Source organism: Aethalodelphis obliquidens, unplaced genomic scaffold, assembly GCF_003676395.1.
Source record: "Aethalodelphis obliquidens isolate GAN/ISIS:26980383/991018 unplaced genomic scaffold, ASM367639v1 scaffold26, whole genome shotgun sequence".
NCBI classification, from domain to species: Eukaryota; Metazoa; Chordata; class Mammalia; order Artiodactyla; family Delphinidae; genus Aethalodelphis; species Aethalodelphis obliquidens.
In genome coordinates, this window is record NW_020837970.1 from 9,074,821 (window position 1) to 9,091,083 (window position 16,263).

At 33.9% G+C, this 16,263-nt stretch overlaps 1 protein-coding gene across 2 annotated transcripts in view; it reads right to left on the reverse strand.

Moving 5' to 3' along the window:
* Nucleotides 1–200: 200 nt before the first annotated feature.
* Nucleotides 201–16,263, reverse strand: part of VPS13C (vacuolar protein sorting 13 homolog C) — a 174,952-nt gene continuing 158,889 nt past the window's right edge. The window contains exons 75-83 of one of the 2 annotated variants that reach the window (XM_027123201.1): nucleotides 16,050–16,125; nucleotides 15,455–15,618; nucleotides 14,196–14,241; nucleotides 12,463–12,586; nucleotides 11,515–11,629; nucleotides 7,312–7,400; nucleotides 3,839–3,962; nucleotides 2,402–2,485; nucleotides 201–2,090 (exon numbers count right to left, since the gene is read on the reverse strand). In XM_027123201.1, the coding sequence (XP_026979002.1) occupies nucleotides 1,989–2,090; nucleotides 2,402–2,485; nucleotides 3,839–3,962; nucleotides 7,312–7,400; nucleotides 11,515–11,629; nucleotides 12,463–12,586; nucleotides 14,196–14,241; nucleotides 15,455–15,618; nucleotides 16,050–16,125 (924 nt within the window). In that variant the 3' untranslated portion in view covers nucleotides 201–1,988. Of the gene's footprint in view, nucleotides 2,091–2,401; nucleotides 2,486–3,838; nucleotides 3,963–7,311; nucleotides 7,401–11,514; nucleotides 11,630–12,462; nucleotides 12,587–14,195; nucleotides 14,269–15,454; nucleotides 15,619–16,049; nucleotides 16,126–16,263 lie in introns of those variants that run through there. The other variant, XR_003436379.1, reaches the window with a different exon arrangement.

Genomic DNA, 16,263 nt, shown 5'->3' on the forward strand with positions numbered 1-16,263 from the left:
AATATATATACATACATACATATATATGTATAACAGAGTCACTCTGATGTACAGCAGAAATTAACACAACATTGTAAATCAACTATACTTCAATAAAAATTTTTTTAAAAAGCTCTCCGTAACTATTAAACTAAGTTCTCACAAAAAGTAAAAGCAAGTATTATTGAGTATGTAACATAAACCCACAAAGTTTTCACACCTGTAAACAACGCACCAAATGTTTTATTTCTCTCATATGCAAGCAGTTGACTCTCAAAGCATTTAAAAAAACACAATAGACATTATTACACTTTATTAATGAATTACTTCTGTCCCAGGGGATTAAATCAAGTAAAAATGGTGCAAATATTTGGAATTTTATTTCTGAGCCAACTGAGATGATGAATTTATGGGTTCCTATAAATTAATTTTTCTTAGTTCAATGTTTTGTACATGCCATCAGTACAATATAATTACTTAAATATTTAGGATATTGTCAATAGCTGTGATTCATATGAAAAATATAATCAGATACCTCAAATTCCTGATTAAGTCAGTTTTAAAAGGCACAAAATATTAGTACACTTGAATAAAGTGCAATTAACAGAAATTCTGCTCAAAGCTAGAAGTTTTGAATGTAATACTTTCCTTGACAGAAAAAAAAAGTGATGGTGAAAAAGGCAAAGACTACCATAACATATCAAATATTTAGGGCATTAGTTATTATACCCTTTGTTTTGGAGTCTACTGTAAATTTATAACTAGGAAAATTTTTTAAAGTTGTAAGGCCAGTCTTAAAAAACAAGAATAAGGATAGTAGAAACATTACCACACATATCAACAAAAACAGAGCAAACCAAGTTTGTGCACAACTTCATTTCATCATAATTCAGTGATCTGAAGTAAATGCCATGTTAAAAACCATGAGCAAATTTAAAGATTCATCCAAGGAAATTAAGTACTTTTGAGCATTTTTTAAAAAGCTTTAATAGGCAGTGCATCTCTGACCAGCACAGATGGGATGAAGAAAGAACAAAAATGAGAGTGTATGGAGCTGATTCTTACAGGCCTGCTCGCTCAAAGGATACTACCAATGATTTTCCTCAGTGTTGTTAGATGCCTTACTTTATTTATATATAAAGCAGCTAGAGCTCTTTCATTATTCCTACTAAGTATTTAAAATACATTTCTACGTATGCATTAAAATTAAGTGTTAATTATGATGCCCTTAAAAATCTTTCAACTTATAAAATACAAGTTCTAGAAATATAAAAATATTCATTTTTTTCATGTTTCTGACTCTTGAAAAACTTAAAGTGCAATATTTTCATGCATCAGCACATTGATCATGCCATATAAGTTCATCTCGAAACAGCATGTAAATAATTTCCAAAACTTCCAGAGAACAGAGTATAGATATTTTAAGGTTTGATTTTCCATTTGTCTTTATATTACAGTGCAAGGAGGAAAAATAAGCGCCAAATCAAAACGTGTTTTTATTAGGAGAAAATAATGCTTTCATGAAAAGAAAATAGGAAACATGTCATGTCTCCCTTTAGTGGTTTTTCTTAAGTCAATCACCTGGTTTACCAAAAATGTTGTATCAGTTCAATTATTGAACAAAATATACAACATTTGTTCAAAGACTTGTCCATAAAAGCTCTCACAGAACACTAGTCATTCTAAGCTCCTTTCTTATTTTTCAGTATGGACTTTAATTAAAAACAAGCTATTACCCTTTGTTTCAAAATTTTAATGGAAATTTCACTCTGAGTTTAAAGTGATATTTCTTTAAGGGTCTGACCCATCCAGGTGGCAGTGTAGAAGTGGACTACTATCATACACACAGCTACAAAATTAGAGCCAAAACTAAGGAGGAAAAATGGAAAATCCAAAACTAACTACTCTAGAAAAAAACTCCAAAACTAAAGGCTTCCTTGAAGAAGAGTGGTTTACAGACAAGACTGTGATTGGTTTTTCTCCCAGCTGCAGCCCCCTGGGATCTGTGATTAAGATGGTATTTGGGGCCTGAGAAGTTTCAGTGATGATTGCTTCATCAATTTTTGCTGTTGTCTCATTGACCATGCATCCTCAATGGCACGACATGCTCTCTGGAAAACAAAATATTTACCATGAATGGTAAAGACAAGTACAGGCTCACATGGTGGAGGAGAAAGGGACAAAACCAAGGGTATGAGCTCTCCACACAGGTCCAAAGACAAGAATACACAGTTAATACACGTCATGCTAAGACCCTTCTGCCCTGTTAAGCCCACAACATATTATTTTAAGCATATATACCCATCCAAAGCTATAACTAGTAGATCTTTTGGGAAAAGTAATAAGTATTGTTAATTATAACATTTTATTTCAACTTGCAGTGAAAACACTGAGAGGGCATTCTTTAAAATAAATCGTTTACCTCTGCTGTGGTGGTATCCTGCAGGTAAACTTTCTGGACACAGCCTTGATTGGCACTGTCTCTTTTTTGGAACAGACCTTGTTTCTGTTTCAAAACAAACAATGACAGGAAAGAAATTATTATGGGGAAGAAAAAAAATCATAACCTTTAACTGAGTGCTTAAATGTCAACTCTATTTTATAATCACTAGACTAACCAAATACACATATTCGGTATGATAAGAAATAAATCATTTTGGTACAAGGATAGTGGTTCCATATGTGAGTTGTTAGAATTTATGAAATTGGATGAGTATATATCTATCTGCATAAAATGATGGCTTTCTGCAGGCAATGATAAATAGCCTACAGAAATACCACTTGGTAACTCATCACATCTGACAAATCAAAAAACCCTTCCTTCATTTCCTTGGCCGATAGATAAAATTCTTATATAATGTAAAACACACTGAGTCAATTCTCACCACTGATGTGAAAGAAAAGTGATAACTGAGGAAACTGTAATATACATGCATAGTGACACAATCTTTCCTAGTCTAAAAACTATGTTTCATATACCAAGGCATTTCAATTTTGAAACTCTACAATGAGGTAAGGCTGAAATACAAAATGGAATGGTTTCATGGTAGTTTCTTTTACTTGTAAACTTGTATGAAAAGAAAGTAAATTAAAGGATAATAGTACTTATATCTCTAACTACCGAATTTTATGATAAACATTTTTCAGATAGTTTCAGGAATAGAGATATTGTTTAGGAAATATCCTAAACAATAAAAAATTATTGTTTAGGAAAAAATATAGAAATTACCATCTTTGGAATAGTAATTTCTAGTTTTTTTTAAAGGGGTGAAAATAAGTTTATATCATATATAATAAAAATTACACATTTCAAAGTAAAGTGAGTTTACGAACTAAGCAAAAGATGGGGTATCATTTTTGGTAATTACTTGCTATATAATTAAAAAGTTTTTCCATAGAAAATGTAGAGGAAAGCCATGAAAGCATTATTACATAATTAAAATGCATTAGCCTTCTATAAATGTCAGATATTATTAAATGTGATTGTTTTAGACATAATATTTATAATAATCTCCTAAAAGCCTAAAATGGGGAATCTTTCCAGAAGTATTTAAGATTATAGCAAAATAGTATCCATATGAAGTTAAAAAAAAAACCCTTCTACTCAATAATGCTTTATTCTACCAAAAAGAAACCTAATTCCTTCAGTGAACAAATTTAATATTTCACTCAATGCAATCAAGGACTGTCACAAACTAAAGTACAGAACACAAATACAGCTTTCCTTACTTTTCAGCATATAATAATAATAATACTTCAAACATTTTATTCAGTTAACTATAAAACAGAGTCAGAAAGCACTGGTTTCCATTCATTTAACAAACTCCTGGTTCTAAAGGTGTGATTCATGTTTTCTTACCTCAACTGAAATTTTGAGCAGATTTCCATCAACAACAGGAGACTGTACAAAATCTTCAAATGGATATTGCCAGTCTACGGACACATGGCCTAGGATTTCAACTTCCTTTATACACAACACTCGTCTATTTTGCAAAAGGAAACAAAAACACATAGGTAGTGATAAAGACAGTTAATTACTCTAATATTTCACTCTGCTGGACGGTATTACTTGCTCAGTAAGCATTATAACCTGGCACACTAAAAAACGTATGCTTCACATTAAAAAAAAAAAGGTAACTGTCAAATAAAGAGCAAACATGGCACAAGTAACAAAGCAGACCTTCAAAAATTCCCCTTCTGCCAATCTTGCAAAATTCAGAAAAGTGTCTTTTTTAAATTTTTTTTTAACTGAACAGAAAACTGAAATCATGCTCTTTAAAACACATAAGGAACAGACTATACTCTCATCTGGGAAACAATAAAGGCAGAAGCCCCTGAAAATGTTTTACTTGGAAAATTATTAATTGCTTTTTACTGTCAATCACATATGCCTTTTAATCAAGAAAGAAATGTCACAAACCTCAAATGTCAGCAAAGATTCACGTTAGGCCTACTAATAAATATCAGGTTTGAACACTTTAATACTGATGTACTATATCACAGAGTGAGTATCCCATTTTACTCAAAAGCAATTAAAAAAAAATTCACAGAATCCTTAAGGGGCATCCACATTGATTTCCCAGTGTGTGATTCAGATTTGTTACTGATATAACTATACTTGATTCTAAAGTTTCTATTACAGAAAGCAAAACTAGGAAAGTAGAACTGTTCATTCTACAAATGTGTATGGTGCTGGAGAAACAACGAAGACAAGGTTTCTGCTTGAGAGGTACCCATAGGCTGTAAGGGGAAATAAACCTGCAAATAAATGCTACAGCACAGTTAGATAAGAACAATAGCAGAGTGTGTAGAAAATTCTTTTGGCACACGGGAGAGAAGGACTGACCGTGGTGATAAAGTAGGTAGTGTTAAGAGCTGATTCTTGAAAGGAAGAAGTTCTCTAGGTAGGAAAGGGAAATTATACTCTAGACAAAGGAAACAGTGCATTAACATATACAGGAGTACAAAACAGGGAAGATCTGGGACTTCCTTGGTGGCACAGTGGTTAAGAATCCGCCTGCCAATGCAGGGGACATGGGTTTGAGTCCTGGTCTGGGAAGATCCCACATGCCGTGGAGCATCTAAGCCCATGCACCACAACTACTGAGCCTGCGCTCCAGAGTGAGTGAGCCACAACTACTGAACCTGTGTGCTTAGAGTCTGCGCTCCACAACAAGAGAAGCCACCGCAATGAGAAGCCCACGCACCACAATGAAAAGTAGCCCCTGCTCGCCACAAGTAGAGAAAGACTGCGTGCAGCAACGAAGACCCAATGCAGCCAAAAACAAATAAATAAAATTAATTAATTTAAAAAATGTTTAAAATATATTTCTAAAAAAAAAAAGGGAAGATTTATCTGAGGAATGTGGAGGTCTGTAGCTGGACTACTGGATATATACAGAGGTGAGAAAATTAGCTTAGAGCCAGATCTTGAAGGATTTTTGTTTTTTGGTTTTTTCTGCAGGGGTCGGGGGGTGGGGGAGGCTTTCAAGAAATTTTGACTTTGGCTGTGAGAAGAAGAGCTAGATTCTAGATGTTTATAAGGTAGAGTTGAATGAACTTGGTGACCAATGGGGTGAGGACTGATACAGACCCCTGGCACTGTATTTTTCAGCACAGGTGCTACTGAAATTGTGGGACTGTGTTGTGCACTGTAGGAAGTACAGCATCCCTGGCCCCAGGCTACTAAGCGCCTGCAGGGCCTCTAATCATTGCAACAACTTCCAACACCCCTACACATTCCAAACAGTCTCTAGGAAGTGGACTCCACCCCCCACCTCCTGCCTAGTAGAGCTAAGAGTTAAAGATAGCTATTACAAATCACTGCATCAAACACAATTCACCATTCTGATTGTCTTAAAATTCTACTCTTGACCATCGTACTCTTGAACAATATTATTGTTCTCCTGCCACCTTCAATCTCCTTCACTTTCTTCCTCCTGCACCATGTTTGCCAGAGTGCAAATCTTGGTCTTCTTCTGTTTAACATATTATCTCAGGATGGTTTCTTAGATCTCAACTCCAGATCTTTACCCAAACTCCAATTATCTGTATACCTATTCCAGGTATAACCTGCATCTATATGTCTCCCTGACTACTGAGGCACCTCTACTTTGATATCTCAAAGCTATGTCAAACTCATTAAGCTCAAAACAGAAACAAAATCATCATTGTTTCCCTCAAATTACTGTAAATGGTACTCAGGCCAAAACAGCAAAGTCATCTTGTATTCCCTTCTCTTCCATATTCAGTCACCCAACCCTGGTCTCTTAAGGCTACCCACTCATATCTAAGGGAGACTGTCATTGCATTGGTCAGGAATATTATTTTTCTAATTGCCTCCTGAAAAGCTCTATAAGGGATTAGATTTCAAATTACTATGATTTTTCAATTTATCTGAAGAAAAAACAGATGTATAATGTACACATTAATATTCCTACCAAATGCCTAAATCAAACAAGCACTAAAGTATTACATATTACCAAAAAAAGAAGAAAACAAAAAAACCCCCCACTGATTTCCACTGCTTAGTGCTGAATTACATAAAAAGCATAAAAACTACTTTTTAGATTGTTTTGTGAATATTTTATTTCTTAATTAATGGGCAGATCAGAAGACTAGTTAACTCTCTCTTAGAAACAGCTTGTAGGTTTAAGCCTGAACCCTAATGCTTTCCTTTCTCTCCTTGCCACCTAAATATATTTAAATGCAATAGTAAGGAATCTAATGCAGATGTTACCTACTGTAAGTGCTTTGCCTTAGTCCTACAAAATACATAAATTAGAATTTTTTGAAAATTATTAATCTATAATTAGAATAAGTGATGTAAGGTAAATCTCAGGAAAATAAACTTAGTAGTTTAGTCCAAGTTCTTTTATTGGGAAAAATTATCTACCACTCCCAAAATACTTAGAAAAAACTGGAACACAAAGAAATAATACCAGCCTTTTAAAAGGTATGCTAATCATCCAAAATAAAACCTAGTGAGAAAAAGTGATTCATGAATTCACCCTCCATAAGTGGATTTATAATTCACATATAAAGGTATCACTGCTGCACTTATAAAGTCTATTCTAGACTCCGTCTCTCAGAAGTTGTGTAACTTGGTTAAGCCCCTAAACCATGCTCAGTCTCAGTTTCAGCATCTCCAAAATGAGAGGGTCAGAGTCGATGATCTCAAAGGACCTATCCAGATCTGTGTTTCTGTGATTCTATGACAATGAACATTTTGCGGTTGAAGCATAGTTATCTAAATCCTCTGCCATCTTAATCTCCAAAATTCTTATCATCTATATAGTCAGCATTTTAAAAAATGTCACTTGAAGTCAATACCTATTTGTAACCATAAGGTTTGTCCTCTTCCTTCCCAGAATAACACAGTGGTATCGGTAAGTCTCTCCTTCTAACTTTTTGATATGATTCTGAAAAGAAAAGAAGGCTCAAGATTTGGGTTGTACATGCATCCAAATAGTATTTCCAATACTCTGTATTAGCTAATCATAATAACAGTACCAGTTAGGAAAAAATTATTAAAACCAAAAGCACAGTTCTGTAGATTGGCATGTGAAGCTAGAGAAATATTCATAGTATAAATTAACTTTCGCTGCGCCGTAAAAGACAAATAGGTATTAAACACTACGTGATCTTCTAATAAAATACATCTTGTTGCATAACTCAGAAGCTTTTAAATATTTACCAGAAATAATCAGACATTTTCATTAATATGAACCTATACTAAAACTGGACATTAACATTACAGGGGTCTTTACCCTGGAGTCCACGGAAGGACTTTGGGAGGTCTATGAACTACCATAACAGAATATAAAATTTTGACAATGTATTTCTGAACTTTTTTCAAAGGACAGTTCATGCTTTTCATCAGATTTTTAAAAGGGGTCTGTGATCCTTCTCAAAGGTTAAGAACCACTGATTTACAGAGAGGTAGATATAAATAGGTAGATTAAATAACTGATATTTAATATTTTTGAATATTTGGTCTTATACATTAAACATGCATGAGAAGTACAAGCGTGTATTGAATTATATTCCTGGTAGAAAAGAAAATTTAATTACAATCTGAATACAATCTGAATACAAACATGAAGAATTTCTAAGGTTTCAAAGAGCTGGCACAATTTATTACTAAAGACAATTACAAGCATAAAATAATTCAAGTATAAATAGTAGCGCATTAAAATACATTTATTTTTTAACTATCTCAAAACTATTGTGACTTTAGTCAACACACATTAAAATTAATGAAGTTGTTTTTATAATTAATGCTAATGAAATGTTATTGACATTATATATAATAATTAAAAATCAGATGAGATAATATATATGAAAATATAAAACATAAACATACCTATAAGATATTAACATTTTATAACCAAGAATACAATATCAATATTATCAAAAGGAGAATATGATCAATAATAATCACAAGCAGAGAAAGCACATTTGTTATTATTTCAAATACATATTGTTTTAAAGATCCTTGGTTCCCGGTCATTCCTTGACAATCACAAAAAGCCATGAACAAGGAAGATGAATCCCCAGAGAATGGGGTCTCAACCTTGGAATGAGTCTCAGAGAGAAGTGGAGTTTAATAGTCACTTGTTTCACATCTTCCCTGTGTGAATTAGCTAAAATCTTTTAACATTTATACCTTAATTCCTTTAAAGAGAATATGGGAAATGAATATAACAATTTAGTGCTTTTACTTTCAGCCTTGAAATTTAAATGTTAAAATATTTAGATTTCAGATGAAATGTACAAGAAATACTACCCACTTTCCATCTTGTATGCATTTTCATTAGTTATCAGGCTTTGCACTTTAAAAAAACTGAAGCTTTTAAAGTATATTTATCACCATAATACATTATAGAAACTTGGTTTCCAGCACTTCTAAAATCCACTGCACTCTGAGAGTCAGTCTTTGTGGCAGATTAGTTTATAAAATATTTACTCTCCCTTCCCAAAATGCAACTTGAAGAATTTACAATATTTAGCAAAACCATTCAATTTTTTCAAGTAAATTCTAAGGAAATAATATAAGATATGAAAAAGCATTATGTTTAATGATGTTTATCACAGCATTCTTACTGTTAGTAAAATAACAGAAACAACTTTAATGTCAAGAACTGGGAATGGTCAAATATACGAGGTAAATTTACCTCAACAGACGGTAATGCAAGAATTAAGAATGAAGCATTTCTAAGAACATGGAAAAATATAATTAAAACAAAAAATCAAGGAACACCATTTAAAATATTATATAATCGTAACTGTGAATCAAGATGAATATTAAATAAAAATTGGCTACATATATAAATATATATGTCTGTGTGTAAATATATATGTGTGTGTGTGTGTGTGTCATGATAATTATCCTAGGAGAACAGAGGATAAGTAAAAGAGTATATCCTATGAAAACATAGTATATAATTCAGTAACTTTCAAAGCTCAGTATTAAATTAAAGAATACAGAGCAATACTCAGGAGAAAAAGAAAATGGGATAAATCAAAAGATTCCCAAATAAATTATTTAGAATGTACCCACATTACACTAAGCACTAGGAGGACATAATTTTACCCTCAAGTGCTCTTTAATATTTACACATTTTGTTATACTAGGTCCCTTAAGGACAGAAGTCTCCTTTCTTCTCTATATCAAACACAGTCTAGATTATCACATACTTTGTACCCAACTAACTGATTACAGCAAAGTGGGCAAGGAATGAAACAGCCTAAATTTCTTAATTATCCATGCCTACCCTTGCTACCCATGGAAGAAAATTACCAAGTCCTGTTCTTAACGTACAATCATTCTATTTCTTCCAGTTCTCATATCTTAACAAAAACTACTAAATCAGATGACTATATTTAGCTAAAATAATAGTTTCTTGAAGCTTTGTGCTTACTGACATGCAGTTGTAAAAAGGGACATCATGAGGAAAAGAATAACATAAAGAGCTAAACAATCAAAAAGTAAACAATAAAGAAAAGAATTTTAACAAGTTATAAGATTTTCCATAAGTCTCATTAAGACTGTAATATATCCAGGAAAATTAAAAATCATTAGTTTTACCTAAGAAGGAAGAATAATTATTAGTGATGATTTAAGACAGAATCTTGAATTAGTTACTGTGCTTGATTCTCACAGAAACTGTACATGAGGCAACATTTTTGCCAACCCTCAATTATTCAGGCACAAGAAAAGTCTGTCAGCTATAGTTTTAGGCTAGTCTTTGAAGGTCATTCTTTCTTCTTGAAAGAGTCCTTGTTTTAAATATGAAGGATTCAATTTATTCTTTTGATAACTATAGTTTAAAAAATATATAATCCAACTGAACAGTTGTGTTCAATTCACATACATAAAGAACACATAATAGACTGAACATAAGAATTGATTTTTTTCCCCAACTTTACCAGAAATGCACATGAATACCGTAAGAAAAGATGTAATTCTCAAAATGATAGTAAAAGTATCCACTTGTGAGTTCAATAAAGTGTTCCTCCAACTAAATGTAAAAGAGAGTTGATTTCCTATGTTCTTTCATCTTTTATATTGACCTCTTATTCCTGTACAGTATTACCAGGAATATCATAATTTTTATCTGTAGTCAAGCCACTACAATAAAAAGTTCAGATAGAGGTGAGAAATGTAAAGAAAACTTCATTTTAATGGACTCTCACTCTAAATAAATCAGGACAGTCAATTAATACCACAGTTTGTTTTGATTTTTAAGGATGAAATCAAGTAGTAGTATAGAAAACATTTACTCCTGTATTTCCAGTTCTTGCTGTGTAGGCAGAAAAAGAAAGAAAATAAAGTTAGAAGCATGCAGAAAGATAAAATATAATCACATACTATAAAAATCAAAGTCTAAGAAAAATGAAGAGTCATTTTATTTTAAAGTCAAAGTAGGAAAATATTACTAATTTTATTTTGGAGGAAAGCTAGTCATGGGAGAATAGCAATTTACATATGTGTGTATTATTTAAATACAGTAAAATTAAAACTAAAATAAAAGCCAAAAAAATCCTTTAAAAAGTTTTTAAGGTTTAAAAAGATTAAATTGTACATAATCTTTTTTTATTTCCTCCAGCTTCTGTTTACCTGAATAAATCTAGATTTACAATATAGTCTAAATAAATTAATTTGGTTGGGAGAAAAGGAAGCAGTGAAATTCCAATAATTAGCTACAAAGTAGGAGACCAAAGTTAACAACGCAAACTAAAGGAGCTAACATACAAATAGTAATAAAGCCTATGACTTCTTTTAAGGTTATCCTTTCTGCACTAAAAAGCTTTGATCCTGTGCAGAAAAAAAATGATGAGTTACTCCCATTTAATACATTATGCTAATATAATAAAACAAATAAATAATCAAATTCTACCCTACCATCATTCCCTGTGTCATCTTTAAAGAAGTTCATGAATCACGAACTTTAGAAACCACCCATGAAATCCTGATCCTAGAAATCTTTAAAATTAAATTTCACTCATGACCATGAAGAATAGAATTTATACCTCAAATAAATCATAGCCCTCAGATTCCTGTCTGTCATAAGGGCGAATGATGCCGTCCTCATGGATCAGGCGAGGGGAACGGAGCCTGGTCACTTCCTCAGTTGATTCTGCCACCCTGTGTAAGGCAGCAGAGTAAGTACGTATAAGAAAACATGTGAGAAACTTTCAAAATAATACAAATATATATGTGTTGATTCAACACTGTACTACGTAACACAGTATATCAATATTTGATAAACAGAGTAATTTAAAATAACTTGCCCAAAATAATGTGACAAGTATTAAAACTAAGTAGGTTTAGGGCTTCCCTGGTGGCGCAGTGGTTGAGAATCTGCCTGCCAATGCAGGGGACACGGGTTCGAGCCCTGGTCTGGGAGGATCCCACATGCCATGGAGCACCTAGGCCCATGAGCCACAACTACTGAGCCTGCATGTCTGGAGATTATGCTCCGCAACAACAGAGGCCGCGATAGTGAGAGGCCCACGCACCGCGATAAAGAGTGGCCCCCGCTTGCCGCAACTAGAGAAAGCCCGCGCACAGAAACGAAGACCCAACACAGCCAAAAATAAATAAATTAATTAAAACAAACACAAACAAAAAAAACAAGTAGGTTTGACTCCAAGTTCCCCACCTTTTCTTAAAGAAAAGAAAACGTCAAAATAATAAAGGCAGGGAGTAGGCCATCCACTCTTTGTATCTGTGGTGTCTAGCACACTGCCTGGCATATAGTAGGGACCAATAAACACTTGTTGAATAAAAGAGAAACTGGCTAATAAAAAAAATCTCTTCTTACTCCTTTCTGGGGGCACTCTACCTTGTGAACCTGTCAGAGCTTTCAATTAGACTTTAAGGTCCTCACGCACAGGCAGAGTATTTAACCTACTTATGTATTCCTGGCAACAATTAGCACACAGACAATAGCTTGCATACAGTGTGCACTTAATTACCTCTGGATTCCTTGGAAGGTGCTGCTGGCCATATCTATTATTCCACCAGTTGGACGAGCCACCGCACCCACAAGCCCTTTTCCAATTCCTTTAAAGAATCCAGCAGCTCCTTCCTTTTTGGCACCTTCATAAAACCAAAGACAATGAAAGAATAGAGATTTTAAAATCTTTAAAATCAACTTTGAACTCAACAAAAGCCTAAGTCAAATACTGAACTGTTTTACCCAGGAAGTTCCTAGAATTTGACTTTCTAAAGAAGTTGAATTTAATCCTAACATGTGATACAACAGCAGTTTTCAAAGTGTGTTAAAAATGCAAATTATTAGCCCCCACTCCCAGCCAGTAATCTGTGCTTTAACAAGTCCCCAAGGTAACCCCAAGGCACACTCAAATTTTACAACTACTGATCCAGGAGTCTAGTCAGTACCTATAACTGGAAGATCTAAGAACTGACCAGAAAATATTGTGGGTTTTTTTTTTTTTGGCCAACAATCAGGAGATTTTTCAAGCAGTGCACTTTTTAAAATAATATAAGAACTTTATTAAAATATAATTCAAATACTATATAATTCACCCATTAAAGTATACAAGTTCAATGTTTTTTATAGTATATTCAGAGTTGTGCAACTATCACCATAATCAATTTTAGAAAATCTGTTATTATCTCAAAAAGAAACCCCATACCTATCAGCAATCATTCCCCATCATTTCCCCCTAAACCCTCTTCTCAATCCTATGCAATTTACCTCCTTCCTCCCCACCCTGCAGACCTAGGCAACCACTAACGTACTTTCTATCTGTATGGATTGGCCTATTCTGGTCGTCTCCTACAAATGGAGTCATACAATATGTGGTCTTTTGTGACTGGCTTTTTTCACTTAGAATCATGCTTTCAAGGTTCACCCATCTTGTACTTATATCAATACTTGCTTTCTTTTTATAACTGCATAATAACTTATTTGTAAGGATATACCACATTTTGTTTATCCATGCATTAGATGATGGACATTTGGGTTGCTATTACATTCTGGCTGTTATGAATAATGCTTCTATAAACATTTATGTATAAGTTTTTAAAGCAAACATAGCTTTTTAATTCCCTTGGGTATATACCTAACAGTGGGATTGCTGGGTCACATATATAAACTCTATGTTTATATTCAGTTGTCCCAGCACCATTTGCTGAAAAGGCTATTTTTCTCTATGGAATTATCTTGGCACCCCTGTCAAAAATCAATCTACCATAAAAGTAAGGATGTATTTCTGGAATCTGAATTCTATTCCATTGATCTATATGTGTACCTGTATGCCAGCACCACCTGTCTTGGCTACTTTAACTTTATAGTAAGTTTTAAAATTGGACAGTGTAAGTCCTCCAACTTCCTTCTTTTCTTCCAGATTGTTTTGGCTATTCGGGGTTCCCCAGAATTCCTATACAAATTTTAGAATCTGCTTGTCAATTTCTGCAAAAAACCTAACTGCGATTTTGATAGGGACTGTACTGAATACAGTAATGTCCTTTTTTTTAATAGGATAAAAAGAAAGAGTCAATTGCTATTGATGGTCCAAGGGACTCTAGTCTAACTATGGCCCTGTTAAAAATAGCATCCAAAGTCTGAGACATAGTCTACTACTTAACCTCTTCACATCCTGAGGAAAGTTATGCTCATTAAACAATTTACCATGTATCAACTCCTCAGACTCTGTACAGGAAGGAAACGTTCTCAACCTACCTTCCACTGGCTTTGTTATTATTCCAGTCACTCCACCAACGACTCCCTGAGAGAGAAACCAATCAAGTCAAGCCCGAAAGGAAGGTGCTTAATTTTAAACCAACCACTAGAGGTCTCTACAGACATACTAGAAATAACTATTTTTTAATGAGGACTTGACAGAGAACAACATGCACATGTAAGTGAGCACTATGATTTTTAAAATATTACATCATAGCAAATTTTAAACGGAGCACTTTGTAGAACTTAATAATAGACAAAGGAGTAAAGGTGAAAATTTTCTACATCTGACTCTGACACCAATTAGCAGTTGATACAATCTCTTTAAGTCTCAGTTTCCATCCATATCAGTATATGAGTAAGCTGAGAAAATTATACATCTAATTATAAGTTCTAATGAGGTTACTCTATAATCTAGTGAAAGTGTGGAAAACTGAAAATGAAGGGACCTCTGAAGGATAGCAAATATCCCGACAAGTAAAGCACTTTAGAGAATACACAAAACATTACAAATCACTGGCACAAACACAGCAGTTACAGTCTCCTGAATTATCTCCAAAATTTAAAAAATAATATTTGTACATTCTTTAAGTAACTGTCAAGTAACGGTAGTAACTAAAAATACCTGCATATTACATAAACACACAGAAAAGGAACTGAAGGATATATACTATATTGAAAAGATTAGACACCTCTCAGAAGAGGTGAGGGGTAATCAAAGAGTACTTTACAGCCTTACCTATGTTTCCATTACTCGTTTAAAAAAAGAACTTATAAGTTCCTATTATTACCTATAAGGAGGACAGTTACATATTACCTGTATAATTAAACAATATTCGTATATAATTTATAATACCTGTACCTAAAAAGTAGTGAAAGGTAGTTCCTGGTTTATAACCTGTAGCTTGTATGCCTCCCTTCCATAGAAACGGTCGACTGACGATGACCTGAAGAATTCCTCCCCACTCGTTACCTCCACATTCCTCCGCTCTACCTGCCCCCTCCCCACTAGTGCTAACCTGCCATCATTACAGTTTTCACTCCAGCTGAGTGCCAAACTAAGTCCAGGAATTGGGGGGTAGATCTGATGGTGATAAAGGGAAGGAGAATAAAAAAGGAAACAAAGGCCACAATTTATCACTGCTGATACTCTCACAGACGTTTACTCACAAGCAGTATTCCAAGTGCCAAACAACCAGTACATATTCTAAAGTGGATATAAAAGTAAGCATTTCTTGAAGATTCGGCAGGAGACTTACACGCAAGAAGCCCTTTCCCCCTTTGGCCAGGCTGTCACCAAAATCTTTAGGCTGCCGACCCATCTCTTCTCTTCTTTTTTGCTGATATTCTTTGTCCATTGTAATTGCTGCCAAACCTTTTCCAACGGAACCGGTGATTCGAGATACCACTCCTGCTGCACCACCTATCAGAAGGTCAAGAGAAGTAAGTCACACTGTTTCTTTAAAGAGCATTACCACAACATACAGCATGCGGCTGCTTTAAACTAACAGGTGCTTAAAATTCTGTCTCATATACAAAAATGCATTTATTTCTTCCATTTCCCACTTAGCAAGAAGAGGAATAAAACTATTTAAAGTACATTGATTCAACACAACAAAGACATATTTAAAAAACTCAGCAGGTCAGTGTTAAATTATTTTCCACTTAAGAACAAGGGAACACATCTTTTAAAAGGATTATTATAAAAATAATCCCTCTTTTATTAAACATAATCATTTGTTTTTCATAAACAATGCATTTTATAATAACTATAATTAAAAATACACACACACACACATACACACACACACACACACACACACACACACACACACACAAATATGTGATACATACCTACTGTGTGTCCAAAGAGACTTCTTACTCCAATTACTAACCCCTCAGCAAATTCTTCAGGGCCTTGAACAGCACCCTGGCCGGAAAAAAAAAAAAAAGTTTGCTACTTAAAATTTAAGTAAGTTTAAGACTTTGAATCTAGTATTTCAGGGTTTCCATGAAGATACAGAATCTGTAAAGATACATAAACACTGTGGTGACAGTTTTCACCTTC